This window comes from Vanellus vanellus (genome assembly GCF_965231255.1).
Source record: "Vanellus vanellus genome assembly, chromosome: 14".
NCBI classification, from domain to species: domain Eukaryota; kingdom Metazoa; phylum Chordata; class Aves; order Charadriiformes; family Charadriidae; genus Vanellus; species Vanellus vanellus.
Genome location: NC_138919.1, coordinates 638628 through 664606, shown reverse-complemented (window position 1 = coordinate 664606; position 25979 = coordinate 638628). Strand labels below are relative to the sequence as shown.

Here is a 25979-nt window from a genome sequence, read left to right as displayed (position 1 = left end):
TTGTACTTGTGTAGGACGAGCGACTATTGAATAAAGCAGTAGGGTTGAGAATAACCGGCCTGCCTCGCTCCCTTCTGCAGCCCCTTGCTCTGCGCAGACCCGGTGAGGCCGGCACCTGCCTTTTTGGGGGGAATTTCACGGTCAAACCGGCACTGCTAAGCTCTCGCCGAGGGCACCTGTCTCTTTAAGAGCGGCGTGGGCGGTGCTTTTCGGCGGCGTCACGCCAGCAGGCGCCGCTGATTGGCCGCCGCCCCGGGCGGTCGGAAGCGGGGTGGCCGCCCTCAGCGCCATGGCGGCGGGGCTGGAGCGCGCCCTGCGGGAGGCGGCGGCGGGGCTGGAGCGGGGCGGGGAGGCGGCGGCGACGGCGCTGGGCGCGGTGCAGGCCGCGCTGGCGGCGGCGGGGGGACCGGCCGCCCTCGGGGAGCGGGAACGGGCGCTCTTCGGCGCCTTCCTGCGGAGCCTGGCCCGGGCGCGGCCCGAGGGCGGGTGGCAGAGCTGCTTCCTGGAGGGCCCGCCCGGCCTCGCCCTCTGCGTCCTGCTGGAGGCCCTCCACCCCGCGGGGTGAGTCCGGAGGGGGGCGGGCAGGGGCCGGGCCTGCTCCCCGGTGGGTGGTGGGTGGGTGTAACTCCCCGGGGGGGCGTAATGGAGTGGGGTGAGGGTGGGCGCGGGGAGGCCTCGCCCTGCCCTCGGAGCCCCGGAACCCCTTCGGGTCAAAACCCACCCGCGGTACTGGTGCTTCCCGCGGGGGTGAGGTGTCGCCGGGTAGAGAGTCACGGAATGGTTTGGGTTGGAAGGGACCTTAAAGATCATCTAGTTCCAAACCCCTGCCCCTGGGACATGCTGATTGCACGTCCGGAAATCTCTAGGAAACTAGAGATAGAGATCCCATTTGCTGGGATTTTAATTTGATTTTGATGAAAACGCTGGGTGATTGGGCAGCGGCGCTGTAATGGTGAGACCCCAACAAAAAAGCAATAGCCTCACATCGTTGGGGTTTTTTTTACCAGTTAGAAGGGGCAGGGACTCATTCCAGTTACCTTCTTCCAGCCCCAGCTTTCATCCGAGGGAGGTGGTGGAGGTCCTGGAGCGGTTCCTGCAGGAGGGGCGGATGTCAGCGCTGCTGTGGGAGGCCTGTCAGCAGCAGGCACAGGCTGGCTCACCCGAGCTGCAAGAGGCTCTGCTCAACAAGATTGTGTGTTTGCCCGATCATGTGAGCAACAAACTCCAGGGGAAGAACCCCCCAGTGTTCTTCCCGCAGAACTACTTTCCTCTCTTGGGCGGTGCAGTTATCCAGGTGCTGCAGAAGATCTCCGATTCTCTAAGGGGTAAGATGGCAGGAGGACTGCGCTATAGAGATGGCTCTTCTGGAGAAGTGTTTTGTGCATGGACCCCCTTGGCTGGTGCTTGAGATACAGATAAGGGCTGCTGCAGAGCCTCGCATTCATGCTTTAGGCTGAAGTCCGTTGTGTTTAAAAGCGTAAGATACCAGGAACAAGGAGGAAGGCTGAGGCTTTTTAAAATCCCACTGAAAACTGCAGTCCTACAAGCTGTTAAGTAGTATCGTTTGTTGCTGAAGCATAACTGCGGTCACTTAGTCTGTGCTGAAGGAATTGTGTGAAAGATTTAAATGGTACCGAATGAACCAGTGGCTTCGTTACCATTGGGTTAAAGTGGGACTGAGCTACTTTAGTCCTCTTGCTGCGTATAATACTGGGTGTTGCTTTGTGCCTGAAGGCAGATGGCGGAGGGAGGAAGAGATGATGCCTGAAGAGAAAAAGTTAATCTGTGTTTTAAGGCTTCAGTACTTGTAGAAGCATATGCACCTCCTCCTGAAGGTTGTTTGGATGGTGATGCTCTTGGTAAGCTTGTGTCTGTTTTATCCCAGGTGGCTTGGATTGCTCAATCTCTTTTGTTTCTCATGTCCTGGGGAAGGTATGCGTTCATGGGAGACAAAGTGAGTGTTTTACAATACTATTTTGGGGAGTGGGAAGGTCTGTTTTACTGCATTAGTACAGAAGGATGACTATGATGATCAACAGAGGGAGTGGAAGACTGACCAATTAATACGTTGGGGGGTTTGTGAGTTGGACTGTACAGGCTGCTCCCTGCTTTCTGGGGCTGCTCAACCATGTGTCTGATAAATGTCAATGTGTTTTTGTCCACTCACGTGAATGTGATTTTTTTCTCCTCTCAAAAATTGCTGAGGTTATTAGCCCTCTCATCCTGCCATTTGGGGCATAACTATTAAATGCTCTTCTAGTGCTTTTCATCCAGTGGTCTGAAAGTGCCTTCTAAATACCAGCATAAATCACTGCCTGTATGTAATAACCCTCTCACATGAGTAGCCTTCAGTCTGGCTTTGCTTAGGACTTTGAAGCCGCTGAATGTGGAAGTAGGTAACAGGGCTACGGAAGAAGAGGAAAGATTTTCTAGCTGTTTACTGTGATGAGGAACACTTGCAAGTTCCTTAGGCTGTGTAAGTTAGATCTTGCCACAGGAACAATTTAGAACTGCAAACTGTACATTGTATTTCTTCATCTTGTAAGGATCTCGAAATTTGCGGGCTGAGCTTGAGCACCATTGCCCCAGTTCTGTCCATCTGGTGTATTGACCTGTTTTCTCTTCCACTTCAGAGGAAATTCTGAGCGTTTTGGTACCCCGCCTTAACGATCTCACCAAGTCAGACTGCATCTGGCAAAGAATATGCTGGCGACTGGTTGAATGTGTGCCAGACCGCTGGATGGAAGCAGTGGTCCTTGGTTTTGTGCAGAGAGCACCCGGGTAAGAACTCTGCTTTCCTCCCTGATCCAGAGCAAAAGCTGGAATTTTTTCACAAATACTTGCAGAATTGGTTTCTGAAAGAGGCTGATGTGGGTGCGTTTGTGTAGGTGGTTTCTTACAGTGCTATTTCCTGAGAGACTCTAGGGGTAAAGTAGTTGATGGTTCCCTCTCAGGTAGAACCTGCACCATTCCTTAAAGATCCGTGTCGTGACATGCAGTGAAAAAACAAGTGAAAACATTCTTTGCAATTACTGTCTCACTCTTAAAGTTTAGAGGTGGCTTAGAGACTTTGTTGCAAATGGCCACTCACAGAATTTCCTATGATTAGTGCCCACGCGACAGTAATTACATGCATTCCTAATGTTCTGCTACTGACCTGTCTTGCTAGGGCAGATGCCTTGTCTAGGTTGCTGGGGAACCTGGTTGTGAAAAACAAGAAAGCTCAGTTTGTGGTGACACAGAAGGTGCTGCTCTTGCAGTATGGCCACACGGTAAGGACTCTGCGTTCAACACCGGTGTAGTAACGCCTGGTTTTCCCAAGTGCCACTGCGTTTTCTAGCTGAGCTCCAGACCTTCTTGAGTAAGATTTCAATCTTTGTTCTGAAATCAGCCCTCATTTTCTCCACGTGTACCTGAGCTGTGCAGCTGCTCACTTACATCCCCTCAGCTGAACGTAACGAAGAGGGAGCGGTAAACAACTGCTATGAAATCATGGGATTCGTGTGCTCTCTCAGGCTTGGTGGCGATTAGCGGAATTACTGACTCTTTTTCTGGAACCAAATGGTTATTTGCACGATTTCAGTGTTCTGGGGAGCTGGAGACATCTAGTTAATTTAGAATTTGAAAGAAAAGACTGAAGAAGCCTTGACCCACCCTCAGGGGTAAGAATTAGATTGAAGAGATGAGACAAGGACTGGGATGTTTTGTTTTTTTTTTTCCTGTGCACCTAAGTTGGTCACAAGGGTGTTAGGAAGTGTTCTGTGGCTTGTGATGTTGTTGTGAGGGATGTTCTCTAGACTGTTTTTGCCTGGGACTGTGTTGCTCTGGTTTTGATGGTAAAAATACTATACTTCGGTCCTGTTTTGTCGTGGATTTCATCAGCAACTGCATGTATGAGTTTGGTTGATTTCTTAAATTTGCTTACTTTTCTGTCTCTGAATGTCACCAACCAGTCCCTTAGAATGCAAAGTTTAGCGTAGTAAAAACACACAGTTTCATTGCTGGATGACAACTTTATGGCCGGTTAAAGCAAGACTCGTGGTTTTCGTTGCAGACTGCAGTGCTACAGAACCTCCTTGGCTACCTGTCCCTGGATAGCCTTCGGCGTGCCCTATTGATCAAAGTAAGGTTAAGTAACATCGATGGTGAGGTATCTGATGGAAAAAATTCTACTGTGTGAGTGTGCGTGTATGTGTGTCTGCGGGGTGCACAATTTTGGTACTTCTTGAAGACACTCCTTACTGTTCACGAGAGCGAGGGAAGCTCTACCGTATCACCATATACAAATTGAACACTTTCTGCACGGCTGGTGTTAGTTTTTCATATTTAATTGGCAAATTGTCTGCCAAGTAGCAAAACTCATGAGGCTTGGATTCCGACAGGTGTCCCATGTCCTCCATCCTTCTCAGCTTCCTCTGTCATCCCCTGTTTGTGTGCCTGGGCAGATGGCAGCCAGTGATGAAGTTGGTTGAGAGGTGTCTGCATGCCAAATGGTCCATGCTTCAGAATCATTCTCATCTACCTTTTCCTCAGTGAGGATGCAGATATTTTCTCTCTCCAAGTCAGCAGCCTGATGGAACTTCTAGGAAATCTGTATCTCTGGAAATCCTGTTTTGTCGATTTTTTTCAGTTTTGGGTTTTTGCACTGGTTACATGTTCTATTATCTGGAAGTACTGGCAGCAATGTAAGATTGGACTAAAAACATGTTAAACCATGTCCTATGGTATTGGGTTTTGACAATAATACGTATCGCTCTGCATATAATTATCGGGTTTAAATACAAAAAAAAAACCCCAAACATTATATTTAACAATATATTAAACGAAGGTGGTGCGGAGTTCTCAGTTGGTCAAACACAGTACATTTTGGGCCCTGAAATACAAGGTTAGCTCTGTTTGTAGGGAGTGTAAAGTTCACTGGGAAGCGTGAAGACCAAAGGGCCACCAGAATATATAGTGTTCTGTTTGAAATGTGCTTCAAAAAGATTTCTTGTGTGTAGAAAAGATCCATTTCAAGCCAACATGAGTTCTCCGATTCAGGTGCTGCAAGAACTGTTGGAGACCTGGGGCAGCAACAGTGCCGTGAAACACTCTCCCCCTGAGCAGCAGCAGTATATTAGCAAGGCCATCCTTATCTGCCTCTCCCACCTGAAGGAGCCTGAAATCGAGAGCTGCAGACAAGGTGAGGCAGTGGGAGAAGCAGGGGATAGGTTTGTCTAGCAGAAGGTCTGACTGAGTAGAACAACATCTTGTTCTCATCTATGGATAAACAAAATTGTCCCGTCTTCATCTTGGTGCTGATACGATATAATTCCAAGCGCATAGCTTTAAATTATGAAATTTGGAGAAGCGTATCTTTGAACTAAGGTCCTCACCTGAACAGTGGTTAAGGAACCCTTAAGTTTTACCACAGGGAAACAGGACTGACTCTGGGACTGGTTAGAGGAATGCTGTGATTTGCAATTTCTAGGCTTACTGTTGGAGCATGAGTAAGGGGGACAGGGGAAAGTACACCAAGGGTAAAAAGCTGTTTGGTTGGACTCTTGACTATCCATGCGCGTTCCTCCATGTCATTCTGCTCCCCTCAGTGTGAGGTGAGTAGGGATCGTGAGTTAGCGGCAAGGGCCTCCAGTTCTGTATTCCTACAGTGCATAGCACGCTGGGGTCCTGGTCTAAAATTTCTGTTTCCGTTGGAATAAAAAAAAAAAATAATCCAATGTCTAGAGGTACTGCTCTGCGTGCATGGCTTTTGGGGGTTGCGGGGAGAAGGTTGACTTACAAGACCTGTTTCATTCTAGATTTAATTCTTCTTTAGGTGAATAAGTGACCTGTTGTTTACTAACATTACTGTAGTTTTATTATCTGATTTTTGCCTGACAGCTGTTGAAAAGATCATAGAATCATAGAATGGTTTAGGTTGGAAAGGACCTTGAAGATCATCGAGTTCCAACCCCCCTGCCATAGGCAGGGACACCTCCCACTAGACCAGGTTGCCCAAGGCCACGTCCAGCCTGGCCTTGAACACCTCCAGGGATGGGGCCTCAACAACCTCTCTGGGCAACCTGTTCCAGTGCCGCACCACCCTCCAAGGGAAAAACTTCTTCCTAATGTTTCATCTGAACCTGCCCTCTTCCAGTTTAAAGCCATTCCCCCTCATCCTATCGCTACATGCCCGAGTTAAAAAGTCCTTCCCCAGCTCTCCTGTAGGGCACCTTGAGGTACTGGAAGGCCGCAATAAGATCTCCCCAGAGCCTTCTCTTCTTCAGGCTGAACAGCCCCAACTCTTTCAGCCTCTCCTCACAGGAGAGGTGCTCCAGCCCTCAAATCATCCTCCTGGCTCTCCTCTGGACATGCTCCAGCAGGTCCATGTCCTTCTTATGTTGGGGACTCCAGAGCTGGAGGCAGTACTCCAGGTGGGGTCTCATGAGAGTGGAGTAGAGGGGCAGAATCACCTCCTTTGACCTGCTGGCCACACTTCTGATGCAGCCCAGGATATGGTTGGCCTTCTGGGCTGCGATCGCACACTGCTGGCTCATGTTGAGCTTCTCGTCAATCAGCACCGTCAGGTCCTTCTCCCCTGGGCTGCTCTCCAGCCATTCCCCGCCCAGCCTGGATTTGTGCTTGGGATTGCCCTGACCCAGATGTAAGAACTTGCACTTGGCCTTGTTGAACTGCATGAGGTTGGCACGGTCCCACCTCTCCAGCCTGTCCAGGTCCCTCTGGGTGGCATCCCTCCCCTCCAGCATGTCTACCTCGCCACACAGCTTGGTGTCATCGGCAAACTCGCTGAGGGTGCACTCAGCAAAGCTTTTCCAAGTTGAAGGAGGTCAGTCTAACAGCAGTAAGCCTGCCGGGTAAAGCTGGCAACCATCATTCTCTGTGGGCTGAGAAATACTGCTGTTATCAGCCTGTTTCAACTTATCTGGGGGGTGAGGGAAATGTCTCCTTCCATGACTGTTGCACTGGTCAGAATTTGTAGCTTCCGCAAAACATGGCATTTCTCTTAAGTGGCTCTAAGAACAAGCTGAAGATTATCTTGATTTACCGTCCTTTTTTGTTTCAGTGAAAACCGAAATATTCCAAATTTAGAATAAATTTTAATGTTTTGTTGACTTTGTACCCCATGGGGAAAAAAAAAGCGTTTATTGTATTGGTGCGGAAGGGCAATACTGCCACTGCAGAAAGAGAAGTCACAGTTGCACGGGCCCTTCCTATATTTCTGCCCCGTTACTGGGTGGTGCGTGGCTAAAGGCGCCCTCTCAGGGAACCGGCGTAAAGGTGGATGTTAGTTTCTGTCATTGTTTCATGCGCTGTTTGGGGTTTAGTGTTTTGGTGGTTTGGGTTTTGTTTCAGAGCTTCTCACAAGCATGATGGAGGGTGTGAAATGCCACTTGGACAGCAATCTGCCACAAATACGGCGTCTGGGAATGATTGTGGCAGAGAGCATTAGTTCGAAAATAAACACTGATGGGCCCGTCCTGAAGTTTCAGGTAAAGGTTATAATGAAATTTACGTCTGGTGTGCAGGGCCACCAGATGATCCAGGGCATTATAGCAAGTTCTAACGCTTATCTGGGAATAAGGAAAGGCAGCAACACCTTCAAAACAAGAGGATATCTGTTGACAAAAAAACAATTGTATAGAAAATAGCCAGGTGGCTGAGAGTGACCTTAGGAGTGTAATGTGATGACAAAGTTCAGGGTAGACTGGTGATAATAAAGGACTACTAGAGGATTATCGTATTGCATGAGGGAATCGGAATCTGACCCATGGAAGTTGAGAGGGAACGTCAAACTTAAACCAGTGGTGAATATTCGGTCCCTGACACGGTGGGAAGACCTACTCTACATTGAGATTTTTCAAGACTGACGTGGGAATATATGCTCTGCAGTACAGTTTATAAGAATTATAATATATATTATATAAGAAGTTTATATATATTTATATAATATATAAGAAGTTTATATATATATAATATATAAGACGTTTTTATATATTTTTATACATATAAGAAGTTTATAAGAATTATAATATATAATATATGCTCTCCAGTAGAGTTTATAAAAATTGTGTGATTAAATCACATTAATTCTTAAAAAACCTGCATCATCCCTCATGTTGGCTGCCATTTATTAAATGTTTTAAAGATTGTAAATAACATTCAGGCAAGGTCTGATCGGGTACTACCATTAAGCATAGGGACAAAGATTACATATGGCACAGGTCGCTGTGCAGCATAAACACATTACTGCAGTGATTGCAAGGAATGGGATTTGTGTGGGTTTGTCTGCTCATGACTCGGTCTTCGTTTGCACGCAGTAGAGGGGTCAAATGTTGAACGCTGGGCATATTTGCAATCAAATAGAGTGCGGTAACAGTTATTCTGAATGTCTAGTATGAAGAAGATGATGAAGCAAGAGAATTGAAGTCCCTTCTGGTGCAGGCTCCACCATCCTGTGTTGTCCCCGGCGTTCCAGATGATGAGTAAGATACTGCTACTATTCATCTCCGTGCCGTCTTTTTGCTCTTCTCCTTACCTTTTTTTTTTTTTTTTTTGAGTTACGCAGTAGAACTGTATAACAGTATTCAAGATGTCTTACGTATTCTTAAGCATTGTAATGCACCTTGTTCTTACAATGCACTGTAGTCATTCATAATTCAAATGGTAGCGTGTGTTAAAATTGCTTGTTTGGTAGCTGCATGTGGTGAAGCTGCAGTTTCTGGGGGTTTTATGTGCCTCTGGGTAGAATCAAATGGGCCCTTCTATTCGCATCTGGGAAATCTGGCATTTGGGCCCTATGTGCCCAGCCCATAACAAAAATGTATCTGTCAGCCTAAAGACTGGTTCTCTGATGCTCTTAACTTCCACAGTGTCTGCTGAGGCTCTTTGAAGCACTTAGTTTTATCAGCAGATGAACGGAGCACTTCATGTTATTAGCAAATGAAGCTATCCAGCACCCCAGTGAAATACAGAAGATTTATTGCTCCCGTTTTAGGGGTATAATCGGCATAGACAGCATTTGGGAAGCAGAGAGTTGAAAGGACATGCCAAAGTCCACAGAAATAGGTGCAGAAAAAAATTTCTCTGTTATTGTATTCATCCCACTAGCAACGATTAAAGATGTTTCTTCCCCATTTGTTCGGTTTCATTCGCAGCTTCAAATATGGTGCAGGCCAGTGGGATCCATTTATCACAGATAAGTCTTTCCCTAGGTACAAATTAGTGCAGGGGGAACACAACGAATTAGCTCGCTTAGTTATTGTGACCCGTTGCTCTTCTGTTAAGAGATTCTGCTTCTCTTCTCCCCTTGCCCCATTCTCCGTCCCAGGACTTTGCTCCTTGTGTCGGCCAGCCCAGGTGGGAGACCGCGGCAGAAATCATCTGCCGTTCTGTTTCGGCAGCGAGGGGTGATGGCGTGGGTGGTTTCTTGCTTGTGAATAAGTACTGCTGCTTTATTGGGTTTAATACTTCTTGTTCCTCAAAGCAGGAATGGGAAAGCAGATGCTGCACTGCTGTTGGAGTTGGAAAAGAACAAGAAATCGCATGCAGCGGCCCCTGTGACGCCAGATGAGGAGTCGGATGCTGAGCTTGACAGGTAAGGGGCAAGAAACCGGTAAGAAACGGAAAATAAATGGCAGGTTCTTAAGAGCAGACACGGGGAGAAGGGAGCTATCAGTAGTTGTGTTTCTTGGCAAATCTTACGCTTTCTGACCTTGTTGAGCTGAGTGGTGTGTAGCAGAATAGGACTTTGCGTAGGAAATTGCATGCAAGTATGTTAGGAGTTTGAGCAAAGCCCACATTGTGTGCAAACGTTGTATTTATTCCATTTGACTTAGCTACGTTTTCTGCAGTTATGGATTTATCTGCCTATTTTAATAGTGGACCTGCCTTATTCTGTCACTTTACCACTATATAAAGAAACCAAGAATCAGCTTCTGGTCTCTGGGTCAGCTGAGTCCTTCCCGCACTTGACTCAGAGCTCCAGTTCCAGATCTGGTCACGGAGCTGCTCTTTCACTGAGCTTCAGAGTAGTTCTTAGAACTTCCCAAGGAGCCCTTTAAGGCTGGGCTGCAGCAGTGCTGCCGGGCAGCACAGGAGTGACAGCGTTGCCACAGTGCACATGCTGGTTCTTTCCCTTCTGCGTGGATAGCTGGGGAAAGGAAGAACGTCTATACCCCACAGACTAACTCCCGCCTTTATTCCTTTTACAGTGATGATGACCTCATCCCTTACGACATGTCAGAGGATAAAGAACTAAAGACTAAGGCTCCTGTGTATATCCGAGACTGTATTGAAGGTTGATTTTGGGCTGAGTCTTTATTGGTTCTTATTGGTTTGGGGAGAGTCATCACTGTGTAGGTTTATATTTTTCTGAGCTAATTTGAAGAAGGCGTAGGGCTCAAGTGTTGAACTGTAATTGCTGAGTAATTTCAATGTATAGAATCACAGAATTGCTGGGGTTGGAAGCAACCTTTAAGATCATCAAGTCAAACCATTAACCCAACCTGACAAAACCACTTCTAAACATGTCCCTAAGTACCACCTCTACCCTTTTTTTAAACACCTCCAGGGATGGCAAATCCACCCCCTCCCTGGGCAGCCTCTTCCAATGTTTGATAACCCTTTCAGTGAAAAAAAATTTCCTAATATCCAATCTAATATAATTCCTAATGCCAGTCATGTGCTGGGTCAGTGGTATCTGCCTATAACAACACAAACTGTTGGCAGAAGGAAGTTGGGGGTATATACCCAAAACCAGCCATTTTATTAATAGCTTTTCTTTGTCTTTTGATTACTTTCAGTCCTGACGGGTTCTGAAGATGTGGACAAGTGGGAAGCTACGGTCAAGGCTCTTGAGAGCTTGGTTCGAAAGAATCCAGCAGCAACAAGAGAGGTGAAGTGGTATGAGCTAATTTACCAGTGGGCTGGTAATCCCAGGGCTGGATACAGGATTATCCCTTTGACTATGAGGAGAATAAACATGCCAACAGAGCAGCAGGTCAGGCTAATGTGTGTGAGGCTACAGAGGAACAAAGAAGCAGGCAAAGGTGCTGGCAACAGTATGGCATTTAGCAGCTCCAGCGCTGAAAATGAAATGCACTGCAAGTAGCGCTGACCAGTAACGTGAGGAAGCTCTGTGCTTTGTGCTGGGCAGAATGTTAGAAATGCAGTTAACAGAGAAGCCACAAATTCCACAGACCCATTGATCTTCATTTTGGATTTAATTGATTTTGAATTGAAATTGAATTTAATTGTTGCTCCCCAATAAAATGGGGAGAAAATCAAATGGACTTTCCCTATTTGTTTGTACGAGCATAATGTCTTCTGGAGGGAGTACTTGGTCAAGGTGAAAAGCTCAGGTGTACCAGTACCAGAGTACTGGTCAAGGTGAAAAGCTCAGGTGAGAGGAACTTGGGACAAGGTCACCAGAGTGATGAGTGCTCACCACCACTTGTTAGCAAACACTTGAAGGTGGCAGAGGTGCGGGCCTCTTCCAGCTGCTCATCAGGGCTTTGGGTGTGGTACTGTATCCTTTCACCCATTAGTTATAGTCACAAGTCCTCCTGTCTCATGATACCACCACTTGTCCAGAAAGCGAAAGCGAATGTGGACAGAGAAATCAACATAAGGGTTTGTTCAGTGTTTTGAGCAATCTGTCTTGATAGCGTTTAGCTTACTGGGTTTTCTCTCCCTCCTGAGTAATGGACACGTTGCCTGTGTTCCATACCCTTGTTGTCTTTGCTTAAACGTTAGAAATGGAAAATGAATGCTGCTGTGTAAATCCTGTGAGCAAGAAAATACCTGCAGGGATTTGATTCCTGTTTTCATATTTTGAGCAGGTTAGCGTGGAGCTGGCAAAAATACTGTTGCATCTGGAGGAGAAGACCAGCATTGAAGGCTTTGTAGAGCTCCGTCAGAGAGCTCAAGTAGCTGTTTTAACCACAGATCCAATACCTGTGAGTCGCTCTTACTGCTTTCCTTTTTCCAGTCGAGACACAGGGAAAAATTTAAGCGGCCGAAGTCTCTTGCTAGCTTGATAGAAGCAGCTGTCAGTGTGGTAGAATACCTAGTTCACGTCTGGCAGCATTTATGCAGGGACAGGCACTGTACTGCAGAATCTGCCAAGGATGGACTGGAGGAACTGTTTGGAGGTTGTTAGTATGAATACACCTGACAAGGCAAATTATTTAAGGACTTGTTTCACTGAAGGGAGATTGTTTCACATAGAGGGAAGCTGAGGCACAAAGGGCTTCTCTAGAAGACGACTTGACTGGTGATTGTAATCGCAGAATGGTTTGGGTTGGAAGGGACCTTTAAAGATCATCTACTTCCAACCCTCCGTGCCGTGGGCAGGGACTTCTTTTGCTAGATGAGGTTGCTTAAAGCTCCGTCCAGCCTGACCTTGAACGCTTCCTACGATGGGGCATCCACAACTTCTCTGGGGAACCTGTTCCAGTGTCTCACCACCTTCAGAGTAAAGAATTTCTTCCTTATGTCCAATTTAGATATATCCTCTGTCAGTTTAAAACTGTCACCCCTCATCCTGTCAGTACAGGCCCTGGTAAAAAGTCTCTCTCCATCTTTCTCTAAGTATTGGAAGGCCACAATAAGGTCTCCTCCAAACTGCCAAAGCTGCCATGGCAGTTGTTTGGGTACCTCTGCACAGGAGGGAGAGAAGAACGGTATTTGTCATTTACTTGCTTTGGGAGAATCTAGAAGTGGAAGTGTCTGAATTTCCCCTCTTTGCACAGCGTGTCTCTTCCCTTCTCTTGGGTGCTTGTTCTTAACTGACAGGAAGCAGGACTCCTCCTGCAATGGAGTGCGTTTAGAATTAGTGGGAAGGCCATTTCCAGCCGGGGTTTGTGTTCATTATGCTTTTATTTTTCTGTACAGGTAGTAAAGTACTTGACCTCCCAATTCTACTCGCTGAACTACAGTCTTCGTCAGCGCATGGACATTCTCGATGTAAGTGCTCCTCTCTTCTCTTCCCACTTCCCTTGTGTCTTCATTGCACCAGTGCTGTTTCCCTGAGAGGTTATGGAGTGACCTTTTATTCCTTATAGGAGGAGGCAGAGGCATGGGAATCTGTTACGTTAGTATTTGTGCCTGGCATTCCCCTCTCGTTCATAACCCTGCTACGCTCCGATTCTGCAGCGATCTTTCCCCACAGAATGCAAAACATATCATGATCGTTTGTCGAGGAGAAGCCACTGTTTCCTAACATGTCATCAGTCTGTTATATCTTCACTTTCTGAAAGATGGCAATCTGCCTGTGACTCCTTCTACAGAATTCACAGAATCACACACTGGTCAGGATTGGAAGGGCCCTCTGGAGCGGCCCCAGTGCCACCCCCCGCCAGAGCAGGGGCACCTCCAGCAGTGGCACAGGACACATCCAGGCAGGTTTGGAATGGCTCCAGAGTGGGAGACTCCCCCCCCTCTCTGTGCAGCTGTGCCAGTGCTCTGCTGCCCGCACAGGAGAGAAGTCCCTCCTTGTGTTTAGATGGAACTTCCTATGGTAAAGCTTGTGCCCGTTCCCTCTTGTCCTGTCACTGGGCACTACAAAAAAGACTGTTCCCATCCCCCTGGCACCCTCCCTCGAAGGATTGATAAGCATTGATAAGATCCCCCCTCAGTCTTCTCCAGACTAAAAAGCCCCAAGTCCCTCAGCCTTTCCTCATAAGAGAGATGCTCCAGTCCCTGAGCACCTTTGTAGCCCTCTGGACCCTCTCCAGCAGTTCCCTATCCTTCTTGACCCTGGGAGCCCAGAACTGGACACAGTGCTCCAGATGTGGCCTCACCAGGGCAGAGTAGAGGGGGAGGATGACCTCCCTTGACCTGCTGGCCACGCTTTTCTTGATGTACCCCAGGATACCATTGGCCTTCTTGGCCACCAGGGCACATTTCTGGCTCATGGGCATCCTTTTGTCCACCAGAACTCCCAGGTCCCTTTCCAGAGCTGCTCTCTAGCAGGTCAGCCCCCAACCTGTACTGGTGCATGGGGTTATTCCTCCCCAGATGCAGAACCCTACACTTGTCCTTGTTGAATTTCATAAGGTTCCTCTCCACCCAACTCTCCAGACTGTCCAGGTCATGCTGAATGGCAGCACAGCCTTCTGGCGTGTCAGCCACTCCTCCCAGTTTTGTGTCGTCAGCAAACTCGCTGATGGTACACTCTATATCCCTTCATCCAGGTCATTGAGGAATATATTGAACAGAACTGGACACAGTACTGACCCCTGGGGAACGCCACTTGCTACAGACCTCCAACTAGACTCTGCACCACTAACCACAACCCTCTGAGCTCTCTCTATCTGTCAGCCACTGCTCAATCCACCCCACTGTCCATTCATCTCACCCACGCTTCCTAAGCTTGCCTGTGAGGATGATGTGGGAGACAGTGTCAAAAGCCTTGCTGAAGTCAAGGTGGACAACATCCACTGCCCTCCCCTCATCTACCCATCCAAGTCATGCCATCGTAGAAGGCTATCACATTAGTCAGACATTCCCCTTACTGTGTCTGAAGAAGGAGTCGCTGCTCTGTTGCAGGGCTAAGTGACCAAGTGCTTGGTCAGTACCTCAGAACCAGTCAGTTGTCTGGGGGTCAGTTACCTCCCTGTTCTTCACTCTAAACCTGTTGTGCCTTCCTGCCGTGCTGTTCCTGTCAGTTTGGGTGCAGGTGAGTGTTGTTGTTGTTCCCTAGTACAAGGATTATCCCTTTTTAACAGAATCTCCATCTCTTTTTTTTCTAGGTATTGGTTTTGGCAGCTCAGGAACTGTCCTGTCCTAAATCCCATGGGAAGACCAAGCATTCTGGTGCCCCAAAACCTTGTATCCAGCTCCTTCCTGGAAGTGAGAGCTCTAAGGACTGGAGAAGAATTGTTGATGAGAGGATCAAAAGCAAGACTCGGAGATTTGCTACGGTGAGGCCAGGGCAGAAACAGACTAATGTCAAATCCAGCAAAAACAGGGATGCTAGGAGTTGCTGTCATTCTATTTGGAAAGAGCAAAATACCTGTGAAATTGGGCCCAATCCAAAGGAAAGACTGTGTAACTTAAAATATAAATTTATCTTAGTATCTGGCTGAATCTTTTGGTGAGGAGTACTGAATCCTGTAGTCCTCTCCCAGCAGGGAGAGGAAAATAAACCTTGAACTCCTTGCTTTGCATCGAGGGATAGTTGTTGCTCTTCTGTGCTTGTTCTGAGCTTGTCTGGCCGCTGTAGGGAGCTGTGACTGCACCTCGTGGATCCCAGAGCCTCCTCCATCAGTCTAGCTGCCTCTGGGCTGGACTGTCTCAGCCTTCCTCTTTTTCAGGGAGATAAATCGATGCCAGTTTCCTAGTTCCCAGAACTCCCCTGTGGTTCATCCTGGAGAACTTACTTTCCGAAACTCCTTTATCCCTTGCACGTTCTTGTTTCTTATATCTAACCAAGCGGTACTGAGCTATATTGTACTGAAATATTTGTACGTGTGAGAGGATCTGAAGTGGGACGTGAGCCATCCAGTCCGGAAACTAGTAGCCACAGGCGTACAAGCAAGCGGTGGCTGACAATGGGATGGCTGCAAGGAACCCGTAGTCTTGACAGTGTCCAGTGAAGTGGAAGGGTCGGATGCAGCATCTTGTGTCTAGACTTCATTTTTCTGTTGAACAGGGTCAGTCTCAAGTGGAACTGGCTTCCGGCCCGAATGAGTTCAATTCCGTGGCTGGGCACTTCTTTTTTCCATTGATTCAGCACTTTGACAGGTGAGTGTGAGTACCTTGGGATGTGGGCCTGGCAGCTGCCAGTGAACCGCGCTGCCTGTTGTGCTTGCCGCGGAGCAGCAGGTGGAAGCCCAGAAGCTGTGCAGGACCCCAAGTGACACCAGGCTGGTGCCTGGCTCATGCATAAAGCTTAGAGCAGAGGGGTTTGTGGTCTCCTGGGCTTATCCTATGAAGTCTTATTGGGTCAGAGTATGTAAGACCTTGCGGAAGCGAAGATACGTTAACCTGTCAGCAGGTGCACAGGCGGATGATTTTGGCAGTACCAAGCCAGTTGTCTTGGCTGACCCTCCACCTTGGGAGGGTCACACAAAACCACAGAACTCAGACAGTAGTCTTTAATCAGAGTTACCTCTGTCTCGGGTTTGGGCTTGTCACCTGGACTTGTCCTTGTGACCACCTTACAGGACACAGTTTATTGTCAATCACTGTGATCTTTGCTTACCTAAGGAAGGCTGAGTAATTGATCCCATGAGAATCGGGATTCTTGTAATACCAGTCTTAATGGTTTGTTTCTGGTATGGCAGTGGCACGAGCTTTTGCATGCAGTTCTTTCTAAATAAAGCCTGTTGGTAGAATAAGCGATAGCTGCTGTAAGAGTAGAGGAGGTTACAGGTCTGGGAGCAAAGATGAGAGCAGACAGCTGTGGCCTGTGTTAAGCTGGGAATGACTGTATAATGACTGTTGTTTTAGGGATTGGGGCTTGTGAGGGACAGTTCACCCTGCGTAGCCACCCTGACTGTTCCAAAGATGCGCTGATCAGCCTTCTCACTGCTACAGGACTCTGTGTCTTGCACTTGCAGGCCTTTGACAACCTTTGATCTCCTGGGGGAAGATCACTTTGTCCTTGGAAGACTGGTCCACACTTTAGCCGTTCTGATGTACTTGGCTGTCAACACTGCGGTAAGAAAGCCTGCGTGACCTTGCGGATCACAGGAGAGACTTCCAGCCTGGGATCTCAGAGGTGCCTTCTGAAACCGCAGTGTGCTCTGGGGCCCGCTACATGTAGACTGGCAGCAAGTTGGAGTCGCGTGTGCTGAGAAGTTGCAAAAAGGGCTGAGAAAAAACGGTCAGAAAGGAGACATGGGATTCACACGCCCCTGCACTATCTTTTGCTGCTTCTGGTAGAAAAACTATCAACTTTTATGGGAGGTTGGGCACACCGTTTACTGCATAAATCTCTGTAAAATAAAGTTAATTGTAGCTATGATGTTCACAACAGTGTATCTCAAGGTCCAGTTCTGTAGGGCGCTGTGAATGTGAAGGTATTCGGTGTTTTTGTCATAATCCTGTTTTGCAGGCGGTTACTGCAATGGGAAAGGCACTGCTGGAGTTTGTTTGGGCTCTGCGTTTCCACACTGACTCGTGAGTTGCAGTTGTATGCTTTCGTTTTTAAAGATCAGCTGTGAGCCGGTCTCCAGCCATGCTTTGTCTTTGTCCAAGACTAGCACCCGACTGAGGATGTCAGTGACTTAATGCATTAACTCTGTGCTCTCCTCCAGCCTTGTGTTCGTATGACTGAGTATTGCAAGAATACGTAACGAAGGCATTGCTTTACTTTCAGGCCAACATATGAACTTGGCTAGTGTCCTCTAATACGGAGGTACAGTCGTTACCTATAGAAAGCATGACAGATTTCTTGATCAACTATCCATGTGATAGTTTCATCTATCAGGGACTCAGGGACCTCAGAAAACTTTAGATGCGATTCCAGCATTCAGCCCTGGAAACAAATAAAGACATGTAGTCAAAAATTTCTGGTTTTACTTCAGATTTGTCCGGGACTGTGAATTACACTAGACTCCCTGCACCGCAGTACGGCAGGGGCTCTGTATGTGGGCTCTCCGCCAGCTGGTGCGTGGTTACACTCCCAATTGGTCGGAATATGGCAAAAGTCATTATAATCACAAACATTTGAAACTGGAGAGCCCCTGAGGTGAGGAAGTCAGGGTAGAGGATGAAGCTGCAGGCTCTAACCAGTTCAGTCTTTCTCCAACAGGTATGTGCGCCAGGGTCTTTTGTCCTGTATCTCCTCCGTGCTCTTCAGTGTCCCTACGGAGCGTCTTTTGGAAGACATGACAGAAGAGCTTTTGGAGACTCAGTCCTGGCTGGGAGGTAAGATGTGGTGGTGTACGCCAGTGTTTTTCTGGTTAGTGGTCCAGTCTTTGTGCAGCATCTCTTTTTGGTGGTAGCAGTAAAGTCCTAGTGTTGCGCACCAGAGATTTGCACAACAAACATGTTTATTGCTCACTTGTAAGTTTAGGGCGAATACCAGACCACACTGTGTGTCTCTGTCCAAGCGTGCAACCACCCATCTCTTGAAGCTGCAGAAAGTATTGCCATGGCGCATATTACATCTAGGCAGTGACTTTGACCAGCAGTAACGTACGCAGCTTGTATGGCTCGTTCACACCACGTGCACAGAAGATGGGGCTTGTCAGTGCTAAAAACAGGAGGAAGAAGAGCACGGCCCCATCTCCTAACTTCCTCTTGCTGGTGGAAAGAACAACCTACGACAGAGAGCAAATGCTGCACCCAACGCACCTTACATCAACACAGGCTATGTTTGTGGGTTCTGGTAGGCTGGAACCGCACAAGTCGGTGGTCAGGTTTGGGGGGGTGCTGGAAGTACATGGGGAAATAACACTGAGTGCTTTGTAGCTCTGAAGCCCCCTCTGTCTTCTGAGTGGACCTCGTGTGACTCCCTGGGTTGGTTTCTTTCACCATTCTCACTCTTGGTGAGTCGCCTTCCCACCAGGAGCGGGCAGGAAGCGACACTGACACAGCCGCCCTCTGCTCCTTGCAGGTTGTGGAGCTCTGTACCCTTGAAAGGGAAGAGAGCTGCCTTGTGGGGCCAAAAACTTCACTTTTCCCATGACATGGTGTGCTCTGAGGAATCTGCTTGTCTCTGCAGTTAACACTGCTATTACCAAGTAAAGCCTTTCCAGGAATGTTATAAATGTATTTTCAGCATGAGGGTCCGCATAATCTGTTTTTAATGAGTTATTTTTGGAAGGAGGAGGACAACAGCGCTAGTGGCATCTTTTTATGCCTGTAGGCAGTGTAATAGCCCATCTCTTTACGTGTAGTGCTTTAGCATGAAAATTACATGGTAGATCCTGGTGGGAATGAGAGCAGGATAAGATCACAGTTGTGTGTTTAGTAGAGAAGGGGAAATGGTTCTAGGAGCTGTTTGGAAACCTTCAAGAATACAACTCGGCTCCTTATCTGGTCAGATACGATGTAAGTGCAATTTAAAACCTGCATCCTTCTTGAGCTGCTTCCTGAAACAATACAGCTCCCTGGGCTATGCCTTTGCTCTTTGTTGTAAGGTTGTTGGTGAAAGAGCTATCACAGGCAGGTAGCAGGCTCCTCCTTGCTGCCCCAACAGGTGAAGTCAGTCACTCGAGACCTGCTTTTGGGACTGAATCGTGGTTTTGAGCTAGCGGACTTGCTGTTGATTCGTGACTCTTCCAGCCAAGATTTGCAAGAGGTGTCATGTGTTAGATCTGCTGCTGTAGCTGGGGAAAACGCCGAGCGCGCGAGCCTTCTGCTGCCGTGCCTAATGGCCAGGACAAGCGTCACCACTTTGGGTTTCAGCTTAAAGCATCTACATTTCTCCTGTTGTGGGTGAAACACAATGAGGAACAGTGGGCTGGAAAATGTTATCCATGAAGTAGAAAGCTACAAATCTGCTCCGGTCTGTTATTATATCGCAGCCTATGCAGATTGCTGTAGTTCCTCCCATGAATATGACTGTCCGTTCCAGCCCTTCAGCCTTTGGGCTGTAACTAGAACTGTTCCCCGTTGGAAAGTGTTCGCAGTGTGGTGTAAGAAACTGCTTCAGTTGCTGTCATGGTACTGTCTGCTCAGTGGATGGTTTGGGACGTCTCAGCTGGGGAGGGAGGCTAGGATCCGCCTTGTACTTGTCTGTCGTTGCCCTCAGTGCCATGCAGGACCTACTACTGAGTTTGCTGATCTTTCCCGGGGGACGGAGGGAATACCTAAACATTTCTAGGAAACAGTTCCTTTGATTCCTCAGCAGCTGCCTTTGAGGGAATTCCCCACCCCTTGCAAGTGCTGTAGGGCTGTGTCATAGGTAAGTTTGGTTTAAGTGAGGACCAGAATGATACTCCAGTGCCCTGTGCCTCCCTTTCAGTGGCAGCAGCTCAAGGTCCACGCTCCTGGCGATTAGAAACAGTGCCAACATCAGTCTCTTGGCTTTCGAGCTTGTACCGATCCCTCTTGTAGCCTCCCCCTTTTTGCCTTCTGTAGAGGGAGTATGGAAACATCATGCTGAAGCTCTCCCCGAGGTTATAAATAGCCCCGCTCCATCTGAATGAGTCATGTGTTTGGGCTGACAGTACCGGGCTCTGAGCACACTGCTTGTGCGTACAGGATATCCTTACACAGACTCTCTGCTCTTCCAGGCTCCCCCTGCTCAGACATCCTGCGTGCATCCTGGTTTTTACTTTGCAGGCCCATTAAGGGCCCCTGAAATAACAGCTGCTGGAAGCAGCTTCGTGCCCTCCCTTACACGCCGCATAAAGCGTGGAAGAACTGCTGGTTTATCAGAAGAGTGATCTCTCAGAACGGAGAATGCATTGAAACTTGGGGCTTGCCTCTTTCTTTCCCCCGTTTGAAGGGCAGCGTGACCACAGCCTGCAGGGGGGAGCACCGAGCACTTGTTTAGATTGCAGGAATTGGCAGAATGGAGACTTTAGGCTTTTGAGCAAGCAGATTTCTAATTGCAAACTGCATCCATGCCAGTAGGTCAGCTGTGGAAAGGTTATGTATAGCTCAGGGGCACCGGTACAGATTCTGGCATGGAGGTTATCCCGTGGAATGCAAGGTCAGACAGTTTCTGTAGTGTTTCAACCCAACAGACTGTGAGAGTGAACTGAGCGTTTGTACACGTGACAGTCGGAGCTCAGCTGAACTCGTGCTTAAGATGATGAGGTTTGGGCGTTTTTGCCTTCTGGTCTAACACAATTCCTGCGAGTGCCGATGTCCAGCCCAGACTTAGTTGCATTTGCTGTTGCGTTTCGTGCTGTTCTGTGATGGCCAGTGGAAGAGCAGGGAAGCGTTAGGTGAAGGGCAGTTTTCCCCATTTCCCAGCTAACAGCGGCTGCTTCTTTTACAGATGTGGTGGAGAAGGATCCAGATGGGGACTGCAGGAGGCTGGCCTTGCAGAACCTGCTGCTAATGGAGAACCTGAAAAAGAAACTCAAAACTGTCCCTTCCGAGCTTGAAGGGTAAAAGAAACGACCTTTACCTCATCCTTTTGCCAGCTGGATGTGTGCAGGCGCTGCTGGGGCCTCTTCAGCAGTCACCTGGCTGGAGGAGAGGAAGAAGGGGGGAAGGGCGCAGAGCTGTAAGCCAGCGAACCTGACTTGACATCTGGACTTTGTAGTGGAGGCCAATTTAGTGAGCTATTGCTATCCGGTACGGCGTGTACAGATGCAGGAAGGTAGGCTTGCACTGCCGTCCTCCCCGCACCTCCCCACCCCCACCCCCGGCTATTTATAACCTTGGCAGGTTTGAGCGCTCTGCTAAAAATACAGGGAAGATCTCATAGCAGATTTCTTGTCAGAAAAACAGGAGGGCCGGAGAAGGGCTGCTTACCTCCCAAGGCAAAGTCTGTGAGATGCCCTTAACGAAGGCTCCCGTCCCTTCTAGCGGTCAGCGTTTGGCAGAACAGTTCTTGCTCTGCTGTCGGAAGGGGTAGGGAGTGACACCGCTGATGAGATGTAAGAACTGAAGAGCTACACTGAAGTTCTGAAAACGTGCCAGACCTCGATGGCTTGAGCTAGATCTGTACTGTGCTTAGGCAGGCACAAAGCAGGAATTCTTCTTGTATAATCTTAGTACAGAAATAAGTTCCTATTAAAGGATAACTAACATCCAGATTTTTGGCCTTAAAATCTCCCCCCCTTTCTTCCCTGAAAGCATACAATTTAAAAACTCCCTATGCACCCCAAGTTTTGAAGCTAGTCACAAAACGGGAAGAAGAACAGTCACTCTAGGCTGAAGGGCTGGTTGGTATGAAATGTAGGAGAGTGACTTTACAAATAGCCCTTTGTGGGGCACAGTGACAGGCTTAAGGGTGAGTAAAACCTTGGCCGCTTACGTTGGGCTTCACTTCTCATGGTCCTACTTGTGCCAGGGAAGAAATCCACATCCCAAAATCTGACTAGTACAGAGCAACTTGATGTAATTGTGGGGTTTGGAAAAGGAGCATCCCAGTGAGAACGAAGCTTCACCGGCTCAACGTGACCCAGCGTGAGCAGGGAGAATTGGACCAGGTGACCTCCAGAGGTCCCTTCCAACCCAACCATTCCATGGTTCTGAGGTTTAGTCCAGCTTTTTGTAAAGGGGAGCTCAAGCTTACGTGACCCTGTGATGTATTTAAATCCAGAGCTCTGGGCTGGGGGAAGTCCCCCTTCATTCTGCAGTAAGGGAGTAGTTTGACTTTTAGCCAAGCTCCTACCCAAATGGGACAGAGATTGTTTTTAGAAGTTCTGACTTCTGGGGAATGACAAATCAGTTAGCACCTCAGCAGAGCAAAGTTGTACTTGAAGACTTTTGTCAACTCAGGAGTTTCCACCTCAGTTACTCGGCTCTTTTCTGTACTTGGAAAAAGGCGTGAAGTTACAATATGCAGTTCTTGGGATTTTTTTCCTCCTTCAAATTTATTAAAATACTAAAACCAGCTTCATTACAAGATATATATGTGAATCTTTGTATGTAGTGTTTGATGTAATAAACTTCCATACTGGTGCTTGTACAGTCAAGCAGGAAAAATAAATTTCTTGGTAATAACCAAAAAGCCTTTTTGTGGCAGTGTGTTGACTGATACATGACCCCTAACGAGGACAGAATAAATGACCTAGTATTAAAGTCAACTTGGCATTTGGTAAGTTTAAGTTGTTAAGGATCCTCCTCTTCATCAGCCACTTCTTCTTCCACCTCCTTATTCTCCATATTGCTGTGGTGAATTTGCTCTGGAATCAGCGTTCGGCTTACGGGAATACCTACTCCTCGGTGAACTGCCTCGATGGTCTGCTGAGTCACGTAGTAGCTCAGGCTCGCGGGTGGAATTCTTTTCTGCATCTCTTCCAGGTACCGGTGAGCCTGAAGTAGTGCACAGAGATCATTGTTACGGGGGTGCACAGCAGTGAAAAGCATCACCCTTAGCGCAGGGCTGAGCTCTTGGCGGGAGCGCAGTGCTGAAGGGTACTAACGCTCAGCCAGAAGTTGTAGCTGCTCTTTCACAGCGACCTGCGGCAATTCTATCTTTTGCAGTTTAAAAAGGAAGGGGTCTGAAAAGCTGCGTTTACATTCTCCTGGCAGCTGAAGCATTGTCAGTGTGTGAAAAACAAAGTTAATCAGCACAGCCGGAGAACCTTACACTTGGCACTGTTACGTTTCATAATAGCAGCAGGTTACAGTTTGGTCCAAACACTGCTGTGTGTGGCACTTCTGCCCTCAAGAAGTGATTCACCATTTCCTCAAATGACTGTAATTTACAGTTTTCTTTTCTTCTTGGGCCAGGTGGCAAACGAAGTACCGTGTAATTCATACAGTCATAAAACAGTTTAGGTTGGAACGGACCTTAAAGATCACCCAGTCCCACCCCGCTGCCCTGGGCAGGGACACCCCCCACCAGCCCAGGGTGCCCAAAGCCCCGTCCAACCTGGCCTTGAACACCTCCAGGGATGGGGCAGCCACAGCTTCTCTGGGCAACCTGTGCCAGGGGCTCACCACCCTCACAGGAAAGAATGTCTTCCTAATATCTCATCTAAATGTCCCCTCTTCCAGCTTGAAGCCATTCCCCTTCATCCTATCACTCCATGCCCTTGGAAAAAGTCCCTCCACAGCTCTCCTGGAGCCTCTTTAGGCACTGGAAGGGGCTCTAAGGTCTCCCTGGAGCCTTTTCTTCTCCAGGCTGAACACTCCCAACTCTCCCAGCCTGTCCTCCCAGCAGAGGGGCTCCAGGCCTCAGATCATCTTTGTGGCCTTCTGACCCCGCTCCAACATGTCCATGTCCTTCTGCTGTTGGGACCCCCCGAGCTGGAAGCAGCACTGCAGGGTGGTCTCCCCAGAGCAGAGCGCAGCAGAGGGGCACAATCACCCCCCTCGCCCTGCTGGCCACGCTGCTGGGGATGCAGCCCGGGATGCCGGTGGGTTTCTGGGCTGCCAGTGCACATCATTGTCAGCTCACAGTGAGCTTTTCACCCACCAACACCCCCATGTCCTTCTCCTCAGGGCTGCTCTCAATCCATTCTCCACCCAGCCTGGATTTGTGCTGGGATTGCCCCAACCCAGGTGTAGGACCTTGCACTTGGCCTGGTTGAACTTCACAAGGTTTGCCCAGGCCCACCTCTCCAGCCTGTCCAGGTCCCTCTGGATGGCATCCCTCCCCTCCAGCATGTCGATTGCCCCACACAGCTTGGTGTCATTGGCAAACTTGCTGAGGGTGTGCTCTGTCCCAATGCCCATGTCACCAACAAAGATGTTAAACTGTGCTGCTGGTCCCAATACTGACCCCTGAGGAACACCGCTTGTCACTGCTCTCCACTTGGACATCGAGCCATTGACCGCAACTCTTTGAGTGCGGCCATCCAGCCAATTCCTTATCCATCAAGTGGTCCATGCGTCAAATCCATATCTCTCCCATTTAGAGACCAGGATATCATGCGGGACAGTGTCAAATGCTTTGCACAAGTCCAGGTAGATGATGTCAGTTGCTCCTCCCTGTAACACCGTCATAGGTCGCCACCAAATTTGTCAGACATGATTTGCCCTTAGTGAAGCTGTGTTGGCTGTCACCAGTCACCTCCTTATTTTGCATGTGCCTTAGCAGAGTTTCTAGGAGGATTTGAGACATGCACCCAGACAGACCCTCCTGTTCTTATCTAATAACTGTGAATGTTTAAGAATCTACCACTGTTTCTGCTCTGTGTCCTGTGAGCTTTTTTTTTCCCCTCTTCAGTCCCATGAAATGAAAAATACATTAATTTGGGTATAGTACCTGAGGTCTACCACACCCTGCCGAGCAGGTTAGCTCCTGTAAAGGAATCTTTACTATGGAACATCTTCCCGTATGAGAGAACCGTGCTATACCAAGCTGCCCTGGTGTATATCAAATATGGGCTCTGTAGACTGAAAGAATTAACTTACCATATGGAAGTCCTCTGCTTGTACATAATGTTTGACCAGAAATCCCAAGACATCGCCGTGCCGGATGGCGTTGTCAAAATCTTGCTCAGCCAGGAGAAGCTCACACTGTCTGACTGCTTCCTTGGGATCTTCAGAGTAGACTCTAGTAAAAGAGCAAAAGAAACCTGTGCACAATCTGGGGGAGAGCATTCAGCTTGTCAGGTGAAGAACACGGCAGATAGATACTTTTTTTACTGTGTTATGTTTCATAATGGCCTTTCTGGCAGAGCTACACTTTCCTCAGTCAATGCACTTACTCATAGTTCAGGTTACCTTTTCGTCTCTAATGTAAACAGCACATTTAAAAAATAAATAAATCACATAATGGTTTCTCTGCTGGAAAAATGTAACAGCAGCTTTTAGAAACGAGTCTGCAAATTCTTTGTTAAACTGTAGGCACTAGTACAACTTTTCTTCTTGTATGCTATTTCTGTCATTACCTCACATGCTCTGAATACTGCAGCTCACCTCCGAGCGTGGACGAAGCGCTTAATGAGGGTCATCTTGCTTTGCAAATGTGCTAGTTTGCTCTCCTGTTCCAGAGGGCGACTCGTCTTTGCTTTTGAAAGGCACTTATATGCTTCAGTCAGTGCCCCTTGTGCTTTCTCGTAGTTCTGATACTCATCGATTTCTACCTGCAAGAGGAGAAATGAGATTAAAGTCTTGCTCCAGAGCTAACACACCAAACCCCTTCAGCAGTCACAGAAGGGGGATGTACCTGAGCACATGCATCATAGAAACCCGCCAGCAGGTCAAGGGCCCTTCCTTTAGTGTAGAAGCTAATGATGTTCTTCATAATCTCGGGGTCCTTACGCCAATCCAGGGACTGTAGATAGTTGGCTGCCATGATATAAATCTCCCTCTGTCTGGAAACTCCCGCAAAGAAGACAATTTTCTCGGTATCGCCAGATTTCAGCAGTGCCCTCATAGCCTAGCGATGGGAAGGGAGGCATGGGGCAAGAGAGGGAAAAATATCACTGTCAGAGCAAAAGCAC

General features: G+C 48.1%; 2 protein-coding genes across 2 annotated transcripts in view; one reads left to right on the top strand and one right to left on the bottom strand.

The window, feature by feature from the left end:
- Nucleotides 1–289: 289 nt before the first annotated feature.
- Nucleotides 290–21037, top strand: TELO2 (telomere maintenance 2; the record flags this gene model as incomplete). The annotated part of the gene is made up of 20 exons (XM_082490694.1): nucleotides 290–333; nucleotides 1048–1325; nucleotides 1886–1954; nucleotides 2634–2781; nucleotides 3170–3272; nucleotides 4055–4123; nucleotides 5041–5182; nucleotides 7354–7490; nucleotides 8395–8483; nucleotides 9485–9595; nucleotides 10212–10297; nucleotides 10803–10894; nucleotides 11841–11957; nucleotides 12895–12966; nucleotides 14754–14924; nucleotides 15656–15747; nucleotides 16566–16665; nucleotides 17063–17127; nucleotides 17762–17877; nucleotides 20906–21037. 20 exons carry the CDS (start codon nucleotides 290–292, stop codon nucleotides 21019–21021), a joined length of 2217 nt encoding a protein of 738 aa, XP_082346820.1. The 3' UTR covers nucleotides 21022–21037.
- A 1611-nt stretch (nucleotides 21038–22648) lies between these two features.
- IFT140 (intraflagellar transport 140) overlaps nucleotides 22649–25979 on the bottom strand; it is a gene marked incomplete at its 5' end in the record, with an annotated part of 83734 nt that continues 80403 nt past the window's right edge. Inside the window, 4 exons of the mRNA XM_082490593.1 lie at nucleotides 22649–22896; nucleotides 24946–25087; nucleotides 25453–25619; nucleotides 25703–25915. Coding sequence (XP_082346719.1) covers nucleotides 22693–22896; nucleotides 24946–25087; nucleotides 25453–25619; nucleotides 25703–25915 — 726 coding nt within the window. The 3' untranslated portion in view covers nucleotides 22649–22692. The remainder of the gene's footprint in view (nucleotides 22897–24945; nucleotides 25088–25452; nucleotides 25620–25702; nucleotides 25916–25979) is intronic.